This window comes from Barbus barbus, assembly GCF_936440315.1.
Source record: "Barbus barbus genome assembly, chromosome: 4".
NCBI lineage: Eukaryota > Metazoa > Chordata > Actinopteri > Cypriniformes > Cyprinidae > Barbus > Barbus barbus.
Genome location: NC_136732.1, coordinates 17,812,022 through 17,828,239, shown reverse-complemented (window position 1 = coordinate 17,828,239; position 16,218 = coordinate 17,812,022). Strand labels below are relative to the sequence as shown.

At 35.8% G+C, this 16,218-nt stretch overlaps 2 protein-coding genes across 2 annotated transcripts in view; both read left to right on the top strand.

The window, feature by feature from the left end:
- Nucleotides 1-9,806, top strand: part of LOC306864494 (rho GTPase-activating protein 23-like) — a gene marked incomplete at its 5' end in the record, with an annotated part of 42,891 nt that extends 33,085 nt beyond the window's left edge. The window contains 6 exons of the mRNA XM_079408536.1: nucleotides 1,621-1,710; nucleotides 2,603-2,728; nucleotides 2,826-2,867; nucleotides 3,000-3,093; nucleotides 4,768-4,799; nucleotides 5,115-9,806. Of these exons, the coding sequence (XP_079264662.1) occupies nucleotides 1,621-1,710; nucleotides 2,603-2,728; nucleotides 2,826-2,867; nucleotides 3,000-3,093; nucleotides 4,768-4,799; nucleotides 5,115-6,503 (1,773 nt within the window). The 3' untranslated portion in view covers nucleotides 6,504-9,806. The remainder of the gene's footprint in view (nucleotides 1-1,620; nucleotides 1,711-2,602; nucleotides 2,729-2,825; nucleotides 2,868-2,999; nucleotides 3,094-4,767; nucleotides 4,800-5,114) is intronic.
- Nucleotides 9,807-11,297: 1,491 nt separating this feature from the next.
- Nucleotides 11,298-16,218, top strand: part of LOC306864503 (1-phosphatidylinositol 4,5-bisphosphate phosphodiesterase delta-3-A-like) — a 28,219-nt gene continuing 23,298 nt past the window's right edge. Inside the window, exon 1 of the mRNA XM_079408547.1 lies at nucleotides 11,298-11,627. Within this exon, the coding sequence (XP_079264673.1) occupies nucleotides 11,540-11,627 (88 nt within the window). The 5' untranslated portion in view covers nucleotides 11,298-11,539. The remainder of the gene's footprint in view (nucleotides 11,628-16,218) is intronic.

Genomic DNA, 16,218 nt, shown 5'->3' with positions numbered 1-16,218 from the left:
GTACTTCATAATGATGTTTAGACAGCTATAGAATAATTCATATGTTCACTTTTTTATATTTAAATTACAGATCTCAGCTTAAATTTTGCTTCAGTTTGTATTCTATTCTATTCTATTCTATCAGTTTAAATAGTTTGTTTTGATAATATATTATGTTAGGCCTATATTATAGACTCAAAAACAAGGTCAATTATTTATCAGGTGTTTGACTTTGAGTCTCTTGCTCATCAAAGCTGTATTAATTTCAAAAATACAGATAAAACAGTGATATAGTGAAATATTATTGCAATTTCTAATATTGGTTTCCTATTTTAATACCTATACTTTAAAATAGCATGTATTCCTGTGATCAAAGCTGTATTTTCAGCATCATTCCTCCAGTCTTCAGTGTCCCATGATCCTTCAGAAATCATAATAATATACTGATTTATTATCAGTGTTGAAACTTGTACTGCTTCATATTTATATGGAACCTGTGTTTCTTTTTTCTTTCATTCTTTGATTAATAAAAAGTTTAAAAGAACAGCATTTATTCAAAATAGAAATATTCTAACAATAGAAGTCTTTACTATCAATTCTATCCATTTAATACATCCTTGCTGAATAAAGTTTATTTAACTTTCTTTAAACCTTTTTTAAAGTATCTTTAAAAAAGAAAGAAAAATTTCTGACCCCAAAATTTTGAATAGTTTATATTGTAACACAAAATCTCTATTTTGACTAAACACTGTTCTTTTTAACTTTTTATTTTTTAAAAATATCACATGTCCCAAAAAATACAGTATAAAAAAATAAATTAAAAAAGCAGTACAACTGTTTCCAACATTGATTAAAAATCAGCATATTAGAATGATTTCTAAAGGATCATGTGACTCTGAAAATACTGCTTTGCTTCACAGGAATTAATTACATTTTAAAGTATATTAAAATAGAAAACAATTATTTTAAATTGCAATAATATTTCACAATATTATATAATGGGATATTTCATATTTCGTAATATTATATAAAATAGGAAAGTGTCGGTTTAATCCGCTGTGGCCAAGCAATCTGAATTACGTTTGGGTCAAGCCTGTGCCAGGAAATGACCGCGAGGCCTTTTGCAACAAAGAGCTGCGAAGGCTGTAGTGTTCAACACCAAGTTCAAATTTATTTGTTTATTACAAATCAAATGTGTGTTACGCTGTTGCGTATGTATTAAATATAACTGATAATTTCAATAAAATGTTTTATTTAATTCAAGTAGCCTACTTGTACATAATTATTTTCTAGGGTTCGAAATTTATACAGATTTGACATTTTCCCCTCATACTTCTGTCGGAATGGGTACGAAGTTGGCATTGAATTTCATTTGAAATGGTATTAAAAAGGTCTTAAAAAGCCTTGAATTTCATTTGGAGGATCCTGGGGGTACCCTGATTCAGAATTTTGTGATCAATACAAAGTTCAAAAGAACAGCATTTACTTGAAATAGAAATATTTTATTTTACTTTAATGTCACATTTAAAAAAGAAAACTGACCCCAAACTTTTTAACAGTAGTGTATAGCATTTATTTGGTATTTTCTTTGCTTTGTTTTTATATTGACCTTTCCTTTTGTCTCTCTTTGTCTTCCTGCAGATGCGTGATTTACCAGATCATTACTTCCACACTCTAAAATTTCTAATTGGACACCTAAAGACTGTGGCAGACCACTGTGAGAAGAACAAAGTGAGCAATACTTGGTTTTCTGTCCCTAGTAAAAAAGTAATATTTAAAATACTTTTTTTTTCATACTATGTAGGGTTCAAATCTATTAACATATTTACTGGTATATCGCTTGAGATTTACTGATATAAAAATTATCATTAAACTTTATTTGGAGTACTGCTTGTGCACTTCAAATAAATATTAAATTCTTAATATTAAGCCTAAAATGTGTTTTAATGTCACCATTGATGAGGACCGTATGAGCTTTGAATAATATCTGTCTTTAAATGCAAGATATTTAAAGTGTGCCTGAAGTAATCTTGCAGTAGTTGCACTTCAGCACAAACAAATATACTTCAGTATATCTTTAGTTGGACTTCCGCACAATTAAAGTGCATTAAGCACAAAATTAGTTTGTTAGTTTAGTAACTATACCAGTTTAGTATACAACAAGTACAATTGCAGAATATTTTTATTAAGCACATAAATATGTAAATGTATTTGTAGTATACTTAGCATGAAATATATTTCAAATAAATTTGAATGTATTTATTTTTCACTGGGAGGGATTCAGATATTTCAGTATTTTAAATTACAGTATATTTTTAGCTTTGGTATATACAAAGCATAATTAAACACAGGTGTTGTTTTTATATATTAATTTGGATTTGTTTTGAGTTTAAAAACCAGCTGGGTCATGTCTTTTTTCCTTGCCTATGCAGCAGACCTTTGCATATATTCTAGAGATTTGAATAAGTAATACTGATAAAATTTTCTTACAGATTAACAGCATCAGAATTTGGCATTTCCTGTTAAAAAAGCAGCAGAGTTGCTCGTGTAAACTGTTGCACACAGTAGCATGCTGATTCATGTTAGCTATAGGATGTTTTACTGAGCACTTGTGTATGTGCAGATGGAGCCGCGTAATTTGGCGCTGGTGTTTGGTCCCACTCTTGTCCGGACCTCAGAGGACAACATGACAGACATGGTCACCCACATGCCAGACCGCTACAAGATTGTGGAGACACTCATTCAGCACGTGAGGCACACAGCTGACAAAAAATTACCACCAGTTTTACAGCTAGTCTTCATTTTAATTATGATTTTAAACCATGATGGTCTTGCTCTCTTCACAGCATGCCTGGTTTTTCAGTGAAGAACACGAAAAAGATGAAAAGGTTTGTTTGTTTTTGTTTACTGTTATTGAGATTTATAAAACATAATTAATTAATAAGTGATCTATATGACTAAATAACTAAGCATTTAAATTGTAACTTTTTTCATGGCTAAATATTTACGTCGCCCCTCAGACACCAGTGGACACAGAGGACGTTCAGCCCACCCTAAACATAGATCACCTCCTCTCTAATATTGGTCGGACGGGCCCGCTTGGGGAGGTATCAGGTGAGAGTGCTTAACCAGTTACAACCAACAATATTCAGGTTAAATAACAGCCAGTTATAGTTGACAGTAGTCTCCATTAGATGACTTTTGGCTATCAGTCATATTCCACCTCAGATGACTAACACTAGAATACACACTTTCATCTGCATGTGGATGGACAGGTCTGTCTGTTGAGCATGTGACAGTAGTAAACAGCAACAGGTCCAACATGTTTCTGTGTTCCTGCATGTTGAAGGTTCTTTACTTCTCTGAGATTTGGTTTCTTTTTTAAACAATCTCTTTTATTATATTCACGTTCTGCTGTCTTTCTCTGTACATTTCTGCATCCCTCTCTTAGCTGAGCCTGTGGAACAAACACTGCGGTAGGATGGGTTTCCCCTGCCATGCACTCTCTGTGTGTGTGTGTGTGTGTTCATGAGTGTGTGTTTAATGGCTACAGTATATGCACAAGTGATGGAGGTGTTTATGGCCCCGTTTACATCTGCTGATAACATCTGTGTTAATTCAAAGTGCTAAATAAAGCTGTCAACAGGATACATTTTTATCCTCTCATTCAAACCAACCACATTCAAATAGAATAGCTCAGGTGTATCTAATATTTAGTCATTTTAGAGCATGATAACGTAGGTCTAAATTAGGTACTGCATAGTATAGACCATATACAGTATTGTTCAAACTGGGTCGGTAAGATTTTTTGAATGTTTTCGAACAAGGTATCCTATGGTTGCATTTATTGGATGAAAAATACAGTAAAATACCTTAAAAATATTATGATCTATTATTACAAAGATCGTTCAATAATAATTTCTATTTGAATATATTTTAAAATGCAACCTGTTTCAATTTCTGTGGTGGCAAAGCTGAATTTTCAGTATCATTACTCCAGGCTTCAGTGTCACATGATCCTTCAGAAATCATTCTGATATGCTGATTTGCTGCTTATTTCTTAATATTATTAGTGCTGAAAACTATTTTTGCTGAGAACAGTTTTTTGGTAGTCTTTTGCGTGTAAATGTAATTTTATGTCCTCTCCTTTAAAAACATTTGAACATTAGTGGTATGTATCACAAAAGTAAATTTTATGTAAAATTATTTGTGCAAAATCTAAATAATATTGAAGAGTTAACGTAATTAACGTAAAAAACAAAGTGATGGCCAAGCCAGGTAAACGGGGCCTGTGTGTGGTGGCAAACTGTGTTTGTTTCGTCCTTCTCCCCCTCTGACAATTACTGTTTCTGCCTTGGCCTTCCCATAGCTTCTTTTGTGGTTCGATGCCATCAGTATGTTATGTGATGTCATCAGTGTGCACTTTATCTTTACCTCTGCATATATGGGCTCCTTCACTTCTTCTTCTAAGACCCTGTTCACATTGGTACATTAACTGACAATCAGCGCCTGGTTGTTTATTGCACAGATGCTGTTTATACTGGATCTTGTGAACACTGTCTCACAAGCACTGTTTATGGGGGTGATGCTCAGTGATTGACACAGAGGCTGCTATATGTCTTGTTTATTAATGTATTAATTTAACTTCCTTACAATCACAAGGTTGATCCTCCTCTGTGCCTCTCATTAATACAGCATATATTTAACATGGTGCCAAAATATTTGTTAATTTCACTGACTTCCTCTTAAAATCTCTCTCCCTATCTCTCCCTGTTTTTAACTGGCCAGACTCAACCAACAGTGATTCTGCAAAGTCCAAGGTCAGTATTAACCAAAAACGATTTAATCTGTTTGTTGTGTCTTAAAGTTTGAAGAGAATACTGTAGGTATTTGGATGCTTACTTTTACTAGTAATGAAATAAGTATTGTTATTATTTTATTTCACTCTCTTGATTTTTTTTATTAATAGTTTGTTTATTTTTATTTATATTGTATTTTTAATGGTTTCTTTAATTTTTATTTAATATAAATATATATTTTGTGTTATTTAATACATATTTAATAATACATTTCATTTCATAATAATCAACATTAATATATTTGTTTTTATTTATTTATTTTTATTTGATACTTAGGGGTCGTGGGGATCAAAACGTGACTTTACTGCCAAGGATATCCTGACGCTATCGATTATGTCTGCTGTGACCCGCAAACGCCGGAAACGGCATAACGGCCGTCTCCTCGGGAGCAGCACAGACGACGATTCAGAGCACGAACCCATTAAATCCTGCATCTCTGAAAAAGACAACTTGCAAGAGATGGGGCAGGTTGCATCCTTCTGCGCCCCTCGAGCAGAGGGAGAAGAGGATGAAGAGGAAGAGGAGGAAGATGAGGAAGAGAAGGAAGAGGTTGAGAGACAGAAGGCACAGGAGCAGAAGGAAGAAGTAGTTACCAGCATTTCCTCCACAGAGGAAGCGGCCCCTGCGGTGCTGCTGAGCGAGGAGGAAGAGCAAAGGTCTGAAGTGAAAGGTCGCAGCTGGCGAGGAGATGATGCACGGTCTATAGTGTCAGGCTACTCTACTCTGTCCACTCTTGGGCGGAGCTTAACATCAGAGGGGCGGGGTGAAGATGCAGACGACGAGCATAGCGAACTGGTGAGTGAAACCGATAACGAAAGCGGATTCGCTTCACGCTCCCTCACCCAAGAGAGGCCAGAAAAACCAAGCCGTTCAAGCCAGAACTCCCACACCTCACCCGAACCAACCGCTCCGTGCAGTTTCCTCTATGCACAATGCAAATTGCAGACGTCCTCTGTTGCCTCTGACTCCACCCTCGCTCCGCCTCCTCCTTCCCTTACAACCAGTCCTGAAGATAGCGCAGCACGTTCATCTACTCCCTCAACCTCCTCTTACTCATCATCCGCCTCTCAGCGCCTCCACAGCCGCCATTCTTTTAACTCCCACCGCCTCATACAGTGCGACACCCTCGCGCGGCGTCGGCTCAAAGCAGACAAAGCCAAAGCACCTTCAGTGGACCTTTCCAAACTGTCCAGCTCCTCCACCACTGAGGGAGAACGGCGGTCAGGTGCAAATCAAATCCCTGATTCCTCTTTGTCTCCTTCCCCCAAAGCCAAATCCTCCATTAAAGGGGTTAACATGCGAAACGAGTGCACACCAACATCAGCAGCCGGTCTAGGAAGTAAGAGCTGTTTGTTGTCCACTGGGCAGGGTTCCCTGGCAGATCAGGTCCGGGCGCGTCTGATGGGCTCGGCGGATGATCTACGCAGCGTAGGCCTGAGGAAGCAGCTCTCGCCGGAGACACGCCGAAAGAGACGTGCGTGGAGGAGGCACACCGTGGTGGTCTCCCCTACGGACAGTTCAGACAAAAAAACTCCAGCGTCGCTAGCTTCACCCTCCCCTGTTGAAAAGCAGGACGTTGGAGAGTCCCACCCAGAGTGCTCAGAGACTGAAGCCCCTACAGCACGTCGGGCCCTGCCTACCTCGCGCTTTCATGATTTCTTGTAGCAGTGATGGTGTGTACAGGCTAGTGAACCAAGAGAGCTGAATTTGGGTTGTGTTGTAGCTGCGTCCTCAGTATGTTCATACTGCTCACACTGACAGCGATTACGTGGTAGCCAAGTACTGTTGACCGCTAGGCATTCATACTCACTATAGTCAAAGACTATAGAATAACCAAGACATGTCACTCGTGTAGTTTTGAATGGGGAAAATGTAACACTCAATATGGCCGCTCTATCAAACAAAGCCCCGCCTTCTGAGTAAAAGAGCCAATAGCTAATCGGTAAGGTCAGCGCATCACTGCAGCTGCCGTTAGAAGTCCAGGTTGCTATAGAAACTGTCAGCGTTCTGTGCTGACAATCAGAGTGCGCTCAGGACTGCGCATGCTCACTGGCTGGTATAGCTTGAGAAATAAGCTTTTTTTATGCTATTTGAGCAAAATAAACTACATTTATGACACAGTTGTTGTCAGATTTCATTGGTGATTTCAAATATGAAATTTAATCGTAAGCTTTGCGAACAGTTTTGGAGAATTTGATGTTTCCCCATTCAAAGAGATAGGAGCTGCACTTGCATGCCCGAGAGGTGTTTCAAAGACAGCCACTGAGTGACAGGACTTGCCTTAAAGGGACTTTGCTGGAGTATCTGTGTCTAGTAGTGGATGATGTGAGCGTCATTGTGCACCATTCAGAATTGGATTGAGAATGATTTTAAATTCTAGTTCTAGTTTTGGAATTTGAACAGAATTTAAATTGAGGTAGCAAATGTAAAATTTGAATTTAATTAAGTAGAATTAAAATTAACTGAAAATCTAATAAAACTGAAACAAGGGCATTTTCATACCTGTAGACTGTTTGCTTTGTTCTGGAACAGGGATTTAAATTGTTACAATAGCCCCTTTCACACATGCAGTCTTTACTGGTAAATTACCAGTAAATTACCGTTAAGACATCATGTGAACAGGATCTTTTAAAAAATACCAGTAAATTCAGTCCGGCAATTAACCCATATGAGAAGTAGTAACATTAACAGTAAATTGCCGCAATGATGCTGTGTGTGAACGCAGAATGAAAATGACTGGTATGAGCACGTACAAGTTCAGAACGCGGTGATGTAAGAAATCATTCTGATGCAGAAGACGCATTTACTCCACGCTGTGTAGTTCGATTTGAAGTCATGTAATGCAATGTCTGCATGAATGCGAACGTTTGACACAAAAATTAAAACATCAACAAAAGCACTGACCACATATACCCCTCCATGTTTACAAACACAAAACCGGAAGGCGCAACCGTTAAGAGGTCATTTGGTTAATGATGTCACAGAATTTACCGGTAATTTGGCACTATGTGTGAATGGTGCTTTACCGGTAATTTTACGGCAATTTACTGGTATTACTGTGTGAAAGGAGCTAATGTTGCACTTTCTCCTTGGTTCAGTTTGCTTTCACAAGGCAACATTTCACTTATTAAAAGGTTTATGCAAGTCACATGTGCATAAAACTGTCCTCTCATTGGTCAGAGTGAACTTGTTCATGTTCCAGGATTCTGCTCACCGTGTCATGATTGTTACACACACTCATACGTATAAATGTATATGTATATCAAGACTTAATTGGGACAGCATTCTTGCAATACACCTGTTTCAGAGAAGAGCAATAACATTTTAAAATGAAGAGATGCTCTTTGGTTTTCAACTGTCATAAATAATGTGCTCATCCACTGAATTAACGCATTTCACATTATGAATTATGATACAGCTTGGGTTGTTGGTTCATTAGGTCAGATTGCATTCTCACCACAAGCGAACCACCTTGGACTAATTGTTTTGGTGCGGATCTGAATGGGATCGCCATTTCTAAATGATCAGAACAGTGTCAACTTCTGAAACAAATGCTCCAAGCAAGCCAGGTGTGAAAATGCCCTTAGTGTCAGAAATGAAAGTTATCAAGACAAACATCTGCCTCAAATGATGCCACCTATTAAAATTTGTTCTAATTTTTATATACATTTTTGCCATTTTACAAATTAAGTTTCATTTTATTGACAAAGGTGTAAAAACACTTAATTTCCCAAAACATAATTACCTGTTGAAATTTCTTTGAATTGTAATTTCCTTGAATTATAAGTTCTACTTTAATTAATTTGTCCAAATCAACTTCTGTTAGAGTGAGACCAAATTTGATTGCGCTGGATTTCTTTGAATTGAAAGGGAGCAAAAACAAAATTTTGCCTTGCCCTGGTCTGTATTCCTATTGTTGCTGCATCACATTGCTGTTCAATTGCATAAACATGATCTCTTCTTTATGCAGTTGAGCGACCAATGTTGCTTTTGCTTATGTTTTCTTGAATCGTTCTCAATGAAAATGAATCCATCACTTTGTCACTGCAAATCGCTGTCGGTGTGAACACCCCTTTAAGTTGGCGTGTGAATACAAAATAAAAAAAACTCTTTAAAGCCCTCAGTTAAGTCACATTTACATTACTTTTACTCAGATTTACTTCACCTGCAAGGCAAAGGGGATTTTCAGTGTTGCCAAACTTACTGCCAAGACCCTCATGACTCGCATGCCATGCAGTGCTTTTGTGTTTTCAAGTCCCAGATGAACCAATTCTTCAAATGTGCCGGTGCAGTATTGGTTAAACAGTGTTATCAAACAAGAACAGTGTTGATAGTGACAGTTTTACTAGTTTTAACATAGGTCATTGAGCTTAGAGCAGGTGCATAATTCTGCCAGTAACTCACTACATTAAGATCTATAAGAGGCAGCGTGTGCTCACCTTCCCACATGTTCATCTACATTGAGTAATGGCTCATTGGTGAAATCACTTCATATGAGTGTGTATGTGTGTCTGAATTTGCCTGTGTATACATTATGTGGTCGAGTATGTGTGTCAAAAGATTTTGTAATATTTGTACAAAGCCTTGCTTAAGTTAACCTTGTAAATAAACATATTATCTTTGTTTTCCCCTTTATTTTAGTTTATATATGGTTTACAAAGTGCACTTAGGTGCACAGTCATTTGTTTCAAGATGTTACTTGAAATGTTTTTCCTTAATATTTTTTGTTTGTTTGTTTTATACACAGTATATATTATACATATATTTTGTATGAATATAATAAGTACTTTTATTTGGAAATCTTGGGGTGTACCTGTTTTAACTCCACTAGACTGTTTTCCCTGTTAATGGCCTTTCTCTGTGACTTACAAATACTATGCAGAAATCTATTCACCTCAATGCAAAGAACAGAGATCTAACCTGCAAAGAGTGTCTGTCACAAGCTATAATAAATTCTTATTGCAGAGCATATTTCATTCTGGTTTTGTGCTTTTTTTTTGTGCTGCAGGAATTTTAGCACAGAGCAAGATTTCCGAGAAAGGTATAGGAGAAATGCCACTGTTTCTGCCTTATATAAGGCATAGAATGCATTGCCATTAGAGTAACTGAACATTAGATTACTGAACCTACACATAGGAGCCTGGTAAAAATGCTAATTTTTAGAAGAAAATTTCAGACAGCACTTAGAAGCTTTTGCATCTGAACTCTTCATATATATATATATATATACAGTTTTGTATATTTGTATGTGTGGGTTAAGTTATAGTACTTATAACAAACTATATAAAAACAACATAAATGAATGGAATGTCCCCATTTAGATAGCTAAGTAAACCTATGTGTGTGTGCGCATGCATGTTTACAGCAGTATAGAGGGGCCTGAAAAACCTGTATAAAGGTCAGTGTGTTAAATGAAACTGTTTAACAGGTTTAAACGTGTTTAGCATTGGTCTGCGTAGTTAGTTTTTGTACTTGCTTACAGTATTTCATTTATATATGCTTTAGGCCTATATAAAGTCACTTCTATAGGCCTAGTTTACTTACAGGGCGTTTAATATCATTTATCTTTAAATATCAGTGTAACCTATATGTAGAGATATTAAAACAGATTGTCAGATGTTGCCTTCTATGAACAACATGACACCTTTGTCACGTAAGTACTAAAGTGCTCACAACGGCTACAATCTATTTTGACAATTGAAACATCTGAGATTTTTATGCGCATTTTTATTAGACTCCTTTAATGGCAAAGAAAAGGTTATTAATCAGTTATTGAATGCATTATTTTCAAAAAATGTCCAACGATATTTTCATATGAGCCTGATAAAAAAAAGAAGCTCATTTGAAAGAAAATGCGTGTAGGCCAATATATGCATGTATGAATTCCGGTACCAAAAAGACTACTGCTGTTTCCACAGTGTATACTGTATCAATAATCAATAAATAGTTTCATGTATTAATTTCATTTAATTTGCATGTCAACAAAAAGGTAAGGTTTGCACTCCTGTGAAGATGTGAGTTAGTAGGCTAATTGCAAAACTCCGAGCTTTTCTTAATCTTGATCAATTTGAATTTTTTAATAGTATATTTTATTTTAATGTTTTTTTATTTAATTTTCTTGTTTTATTTGATATTCTGAATTCATTTATTTATTTCCCGTCATTTCGTTAGTACGTCAGCAGATGGCAGCATTTACGGTGATATGTGAGAGAAATCCAGTAAATCACACAGCCGCACAAATCATGTTGTAAAACATTTGTTATATGAATAAACCCAATAGCTGGAGTCCAGGGAAAGGTCTGTGTGAAGCTCGTGTTCTGCATTCAGACAGCTTCATTTCTTTGGTTTCCAAAGACTATTTGTGTGACATCATCAGCTAGGGAGACGAGTTCAAATATATAGGCTAAAAATAAAAGTTACTAACTAATTACACAATCGACTTCTCAATTGAGATGGTTTGCCATGAAGCAGGGTCTGTGACACAGTAAACGTGTCGCAGAGTGTGAGTGAATGACTCCTCGCTGGACTCCAATTACGCGCTGCGTTTTTAGACGCGTCAAGTGTTACGACAGACAGCAGATTCACATGCGCTGACCCAGACATTCAAACGCGTTCTTCTGGATAGTTTGCGTCTATTGATTATTCACATTTACCTCAAGACGGTTAAAAGAAGTTCTGCCTGGAGCCGAAGGGATTTCAACATGCTGGGGAGGAAGAAGAAACCAGAGGCAACTCAGACTGAACCCAAAGCGTTCGAGTCGAAAACCCACGATCCGCTTCGGAGGCTTGGTGAGACCATAGGCTACATAAGGACGAAAATGTCTAATATAACCTTTCACAGAAAGTAAACGTAATCTCAGCCACTAACTTGTTTTCAACCCTAGAAGTCGAAATGAGCAGATTCAGTCGTTCCACACTAAATCAATAAAGACCTTTAATCTTTGACAAATGCTCATTTTGCGTGACATGTGGATGTTTTGAGAAATCTAGTATAATAACCCCATGAATTTCTCTGTGTTTTATTAACCCTTTATTGTTTAGGTGTCATTTTTGACCTGCTTTTGGTGAAGAATAGGCTAATGCACATTATTTTAGCATTTGGACCTGGCTTTGTAATGTTTATATAATTATAGATATACAGAAGTTTGATCTTGTTTGATTGGTTGGTCATTCCAAGAGTGCTTGACAGAAATGTCATTTCACTGTTTGTATTACTTTGATATGTGAGCTGAAACAGAGCAGGGAGAAGCTGGTGTTTTGGAAGTGATTTAGATGCAGAATTGTGTGATTTTTTTTTTTTTTTTTTTGCCTCAAGTGACCCTTTGATCAAGATAAACTTAAGTCAAGTTAAAATGTATTCTTTAAAGTTTAGAAGAATGTGTAAAGACCCCTGCTTTCCTTTTCAACAACCTTTCCTAGAACAAATTCTGTGTGAACAGCCCCCTAAGCTGGATGCTGCTGCAATGTATGCAAAGCAGTATTATGTTTTTTTGTTTTTTTGGTGTGTCTGGGATGGCCTGACATGTTATTTTTTTCGTGATTAGCATAACCTGCATATAACCACACTGCCAAACTCATAACCATGGACTGTTCTCGCACAATTATTTTCCCACTCATGTTTACCTCTCATCTCCACCCTTCAGCAGCATGACTCCAGCTGAGATCACCACCACCTACACCTATGACCCTTGCTTGTGCTGTCCACATAAAAACCATTCTACATGTTTTTCTTTTAACATGAACATTTATTTCGCAATCGTGTGATATCCTAGCAAGCTGATATCTGAAACTAAAACGCCATGTTAATATCAGCCTAGTTCTCAAATCAAACCAAAATAACTGTGCTAGTTTATGCTTTAGGCTTTTGAAATGAACCACATTTAAGAAGGTGGAGAGATACAAGTATTTGAAAATATTTTAAATGGACGTCATTATGTCTGTATTGTAGTGTAGTATATACGCAACAAATAGTATACAGCATTCTTCAAGAACAATGGCTGATTTCCAAGATGTCATTGTTTCGCAGTACCAGTCTGTTATTGCATTGCTTTTATTGGTCTTTCTTTAGATGTTTATCTCACCTTATCTGCCTGTTTTAGCTGGGTTTCTTCTGCATTTGATCACGAATGTTGTCGCTATATTGAGTACAAGATCCTCTGAGGACTTGTCTGCATTCCCTGGCTTGGAACTACAGCGCTGTGACTGCAGTTGCATGAGAAAGTTTAGCTTAAACTATTGCAAGTGGGCAATAACCCTGCTTCAGTTTAATTAACTCTATTTGATGTTGTGCTCATCTGTATTATTTTCCATGGCAACCTATGCAGAATTAATTATTTTTATTTTACAATTACTTGTTCCATGGCTACCGTAGTGCTGCTGATTTATCTCTGCCATGGCTACTGCCGTCAATAGATATGCTATAAGTGTATTACTCATATTTATTGTTCTTGTAAAATGATGTTAGGTGGCTTGTATGAAGAGGCTGTGCAAGTTGGTGCTCTTCAGTGGTGTGATTTAATGTGACTATGACAGTACTTCAAAATACAGCACTCCAGTGGGAATAATCTAGAGTTGTTGTTTTTGTTTTTTTTTCTAAATTAAGTTGCTTCCAGGTTGCTCTAGTTGGTTTACTTTTCTTGTGCTTCTGCTTAATGACAAAGTAATGAGAGAGAGCAAGTCGTCCATGCAATGGTGCCCACATTTATTCTAAATATAGATATGCTCACTATGGGCAATGTGCACCTCAGGTGAACTGTAGGTAACTCTAGGAGTCTAAATGTTGGAAAGCATGAGTCATCTCTTCACCAATGATTACATATAAGGGACCATATAATATAAGTTTTTTCACACTAGTGTTCAAAAATTTTTGTTCATGTTTTTGAAAGAAGTCTCTTATATTCACCAAGTCTGAGTAATAACATATATTTGAGTAAAAACACAGTAAAGGGATTAGAATTAAAAGATCTGTTTTCAAATGTAATTTATTCCTGTGATGTTAAAGCTGAATTTTCAACATCGTTACTCCAGTTTTCAGTGTCACATGATCCTTCAGAAATCATTCTAATATGCTGATTTGCTGTTCAGGAAACATTTCTTATTATTATCGATGTTTAAAATAGTTGTGCTGCTTAATATTTTTGTGGAAATCTTGATAGATTTTTTTTTACATTCTTTGAGGAATATAAAATTCAATAGAACAGCATTTACTGTATTTGAAATAGAAATCTTTTGTAACGTTATAAAAGTTTTATTGTCACTTTGATACATTTAATGCATTCTTGCTGAGTAAAAGTATTTCTTTCTAACAAATAAAAAACATCTTGCTGACCCCAAACTTTTGAGCAATAGTATACTTAAAGTTAATTGAGGTTTCTTGAACTGAAAAGGACCCTAGGTGGTAATTTTAATTTTGCATGACCAGTTTCCTCCCTCTTACTTTACCGTAAAATAAAATGTCCTGTTTTCACTACTGTTTCATTATGATTTCAAAGTAAGTGACCTCTGTTATGACTGGCGAACCTGTTTGCATATGAAATAAGTGACTACGGTTAGGTGTTGCGGGCTACTGTAATATCTAGTTTGCGCAGCGCTTAAAAGTTTACACCAGCCATTTTCACAGAACAAAAAGCTCCAAATTCTTAAGAAAGAAGCTTTCAGAGGCTTTTTGTTTCTATATTTATATTTATATATTCTATATTTATATTCTATTTTATTTGAGCTTAAGTGAATTAACATTTGTATATAGTTTTAATTAACAATAACAGCATTACTGAAGACTTGCATTGGAGTCTTCTTATGTGGGCGGGCATATTTATCAAAAGTACCATTCATGTGTAGTTTTGAGAATGTAGGAAAAATACTGAGTGCTAGTTTTTACCTAAAATCATATATTTCTCAAAGTCTTCTTCATTATACATGTTTAGTTTAGTTTGTGGTAGCATTTCATTGCCATGTTTCCAGTAGCTTTGTCTCTCTTTTTCTCTTTCCCTCCCTCTGTCCGCTTTTCCCCCTGATCTCTATGCGCTCTTTCACTTACACATGCTTGTCAGAGACACTTTATCAGGGTCTTTACGTTCTGGTTGCTGTGGTGAGGGTCTCTTTGCTGCAAACACTCTTGGCTGTTCAGCAGGAAGAGTTGAGGGAGTTTGCATTGCCTCTCTCTTAGTCATTTCTCTTTTGTTGATTGCCAACTTTTTTGTATTATTTACTTCTAGGCCCATTATTGTCACTCCACTTTTTTTTTTTGTAATATAGTTATTTTATTCTGAAGTCACATGAAAAGTATTAAAAATAAATTTATAAAAAGAAAGCAAGGTTTTATGATATTTCAGAGAGCTGATGAAGAGAAGAAGTTTTGAAGTAGTGCTGACTAGAGCAAATCTTCATGCTGTGAAAGAATGCAGAGCAGCTATTTCACTGTGAGCATGACCTCTATCATTGTTCAGGTCTTTTTGAATCCAGTTAAAGGCCTGGCAGAGAATCGGGGTGAATTCACTAAATGGTTAGACCACATTTTCACACAGTATTTCAATGCAAAACTTCTTTTTTGCTTTTTGCTTTTTTTGCCTGCAATCCAGTTAAATTAAGTACTAAATGCACTAAAATAGCGCTGCACTTTATTTAAATTAAATCATGGCTTATAGATTGTGGCTTATTCATATAACTTAGTGCTATTTGATGAACTATTATGGTTTAAGTAAGCAATTAATTAAATAAAAAAGACAGGAACACTACCATCAGAAAGTCTGGGGTCAGTAAGGTTTTTATTAAAAAAAGTATTATTAAAAGTAATGTATCATCAAAAGTATTATTAAAAGTAATGTTATAAAGATTGCTTTTTAAAATGTAAATTTTGAACTTTCTATCCATCAAAGAATGCTGAAAATAATTCCACAAAAATATTGAGCAGGACAACTGTTTTCAACATTGTTTTATGAGCAGCAAATCATAATGATTTCATCATAAATAAATTGCATTTTAAAATATTTAGCATTTTAAATAGTCATTATAAATTTGTATTTTTCATGTATTAAAATTTTTATATTTTTTATCAAATAATGCAGTTTTAGTGAGCAAAAGAAACTTATTTTAAAAAACATTAAAAAAAAAAAAACTTACTCTTATTCCAAATATATAGCAAACATTTGATGGTTAGCATTGATTTGTGTGCATTTTCTATTGGTCATGATGGTAGTAATCCATATCTTGTTCAAGCTAATCAAAGGAGCTTTTCTTAACCACTTTGCGCTATACTAAATTAGCAGGATAAGCTGTTAGGTTGCTAACTGAAGTTAGTAAGATTTTATCTGATTCGCATGAATTTGCACTAAAACAAAATAGTGTTTGTAAGAAAGCAACGCTTTCAACAAGCGCAATTCAT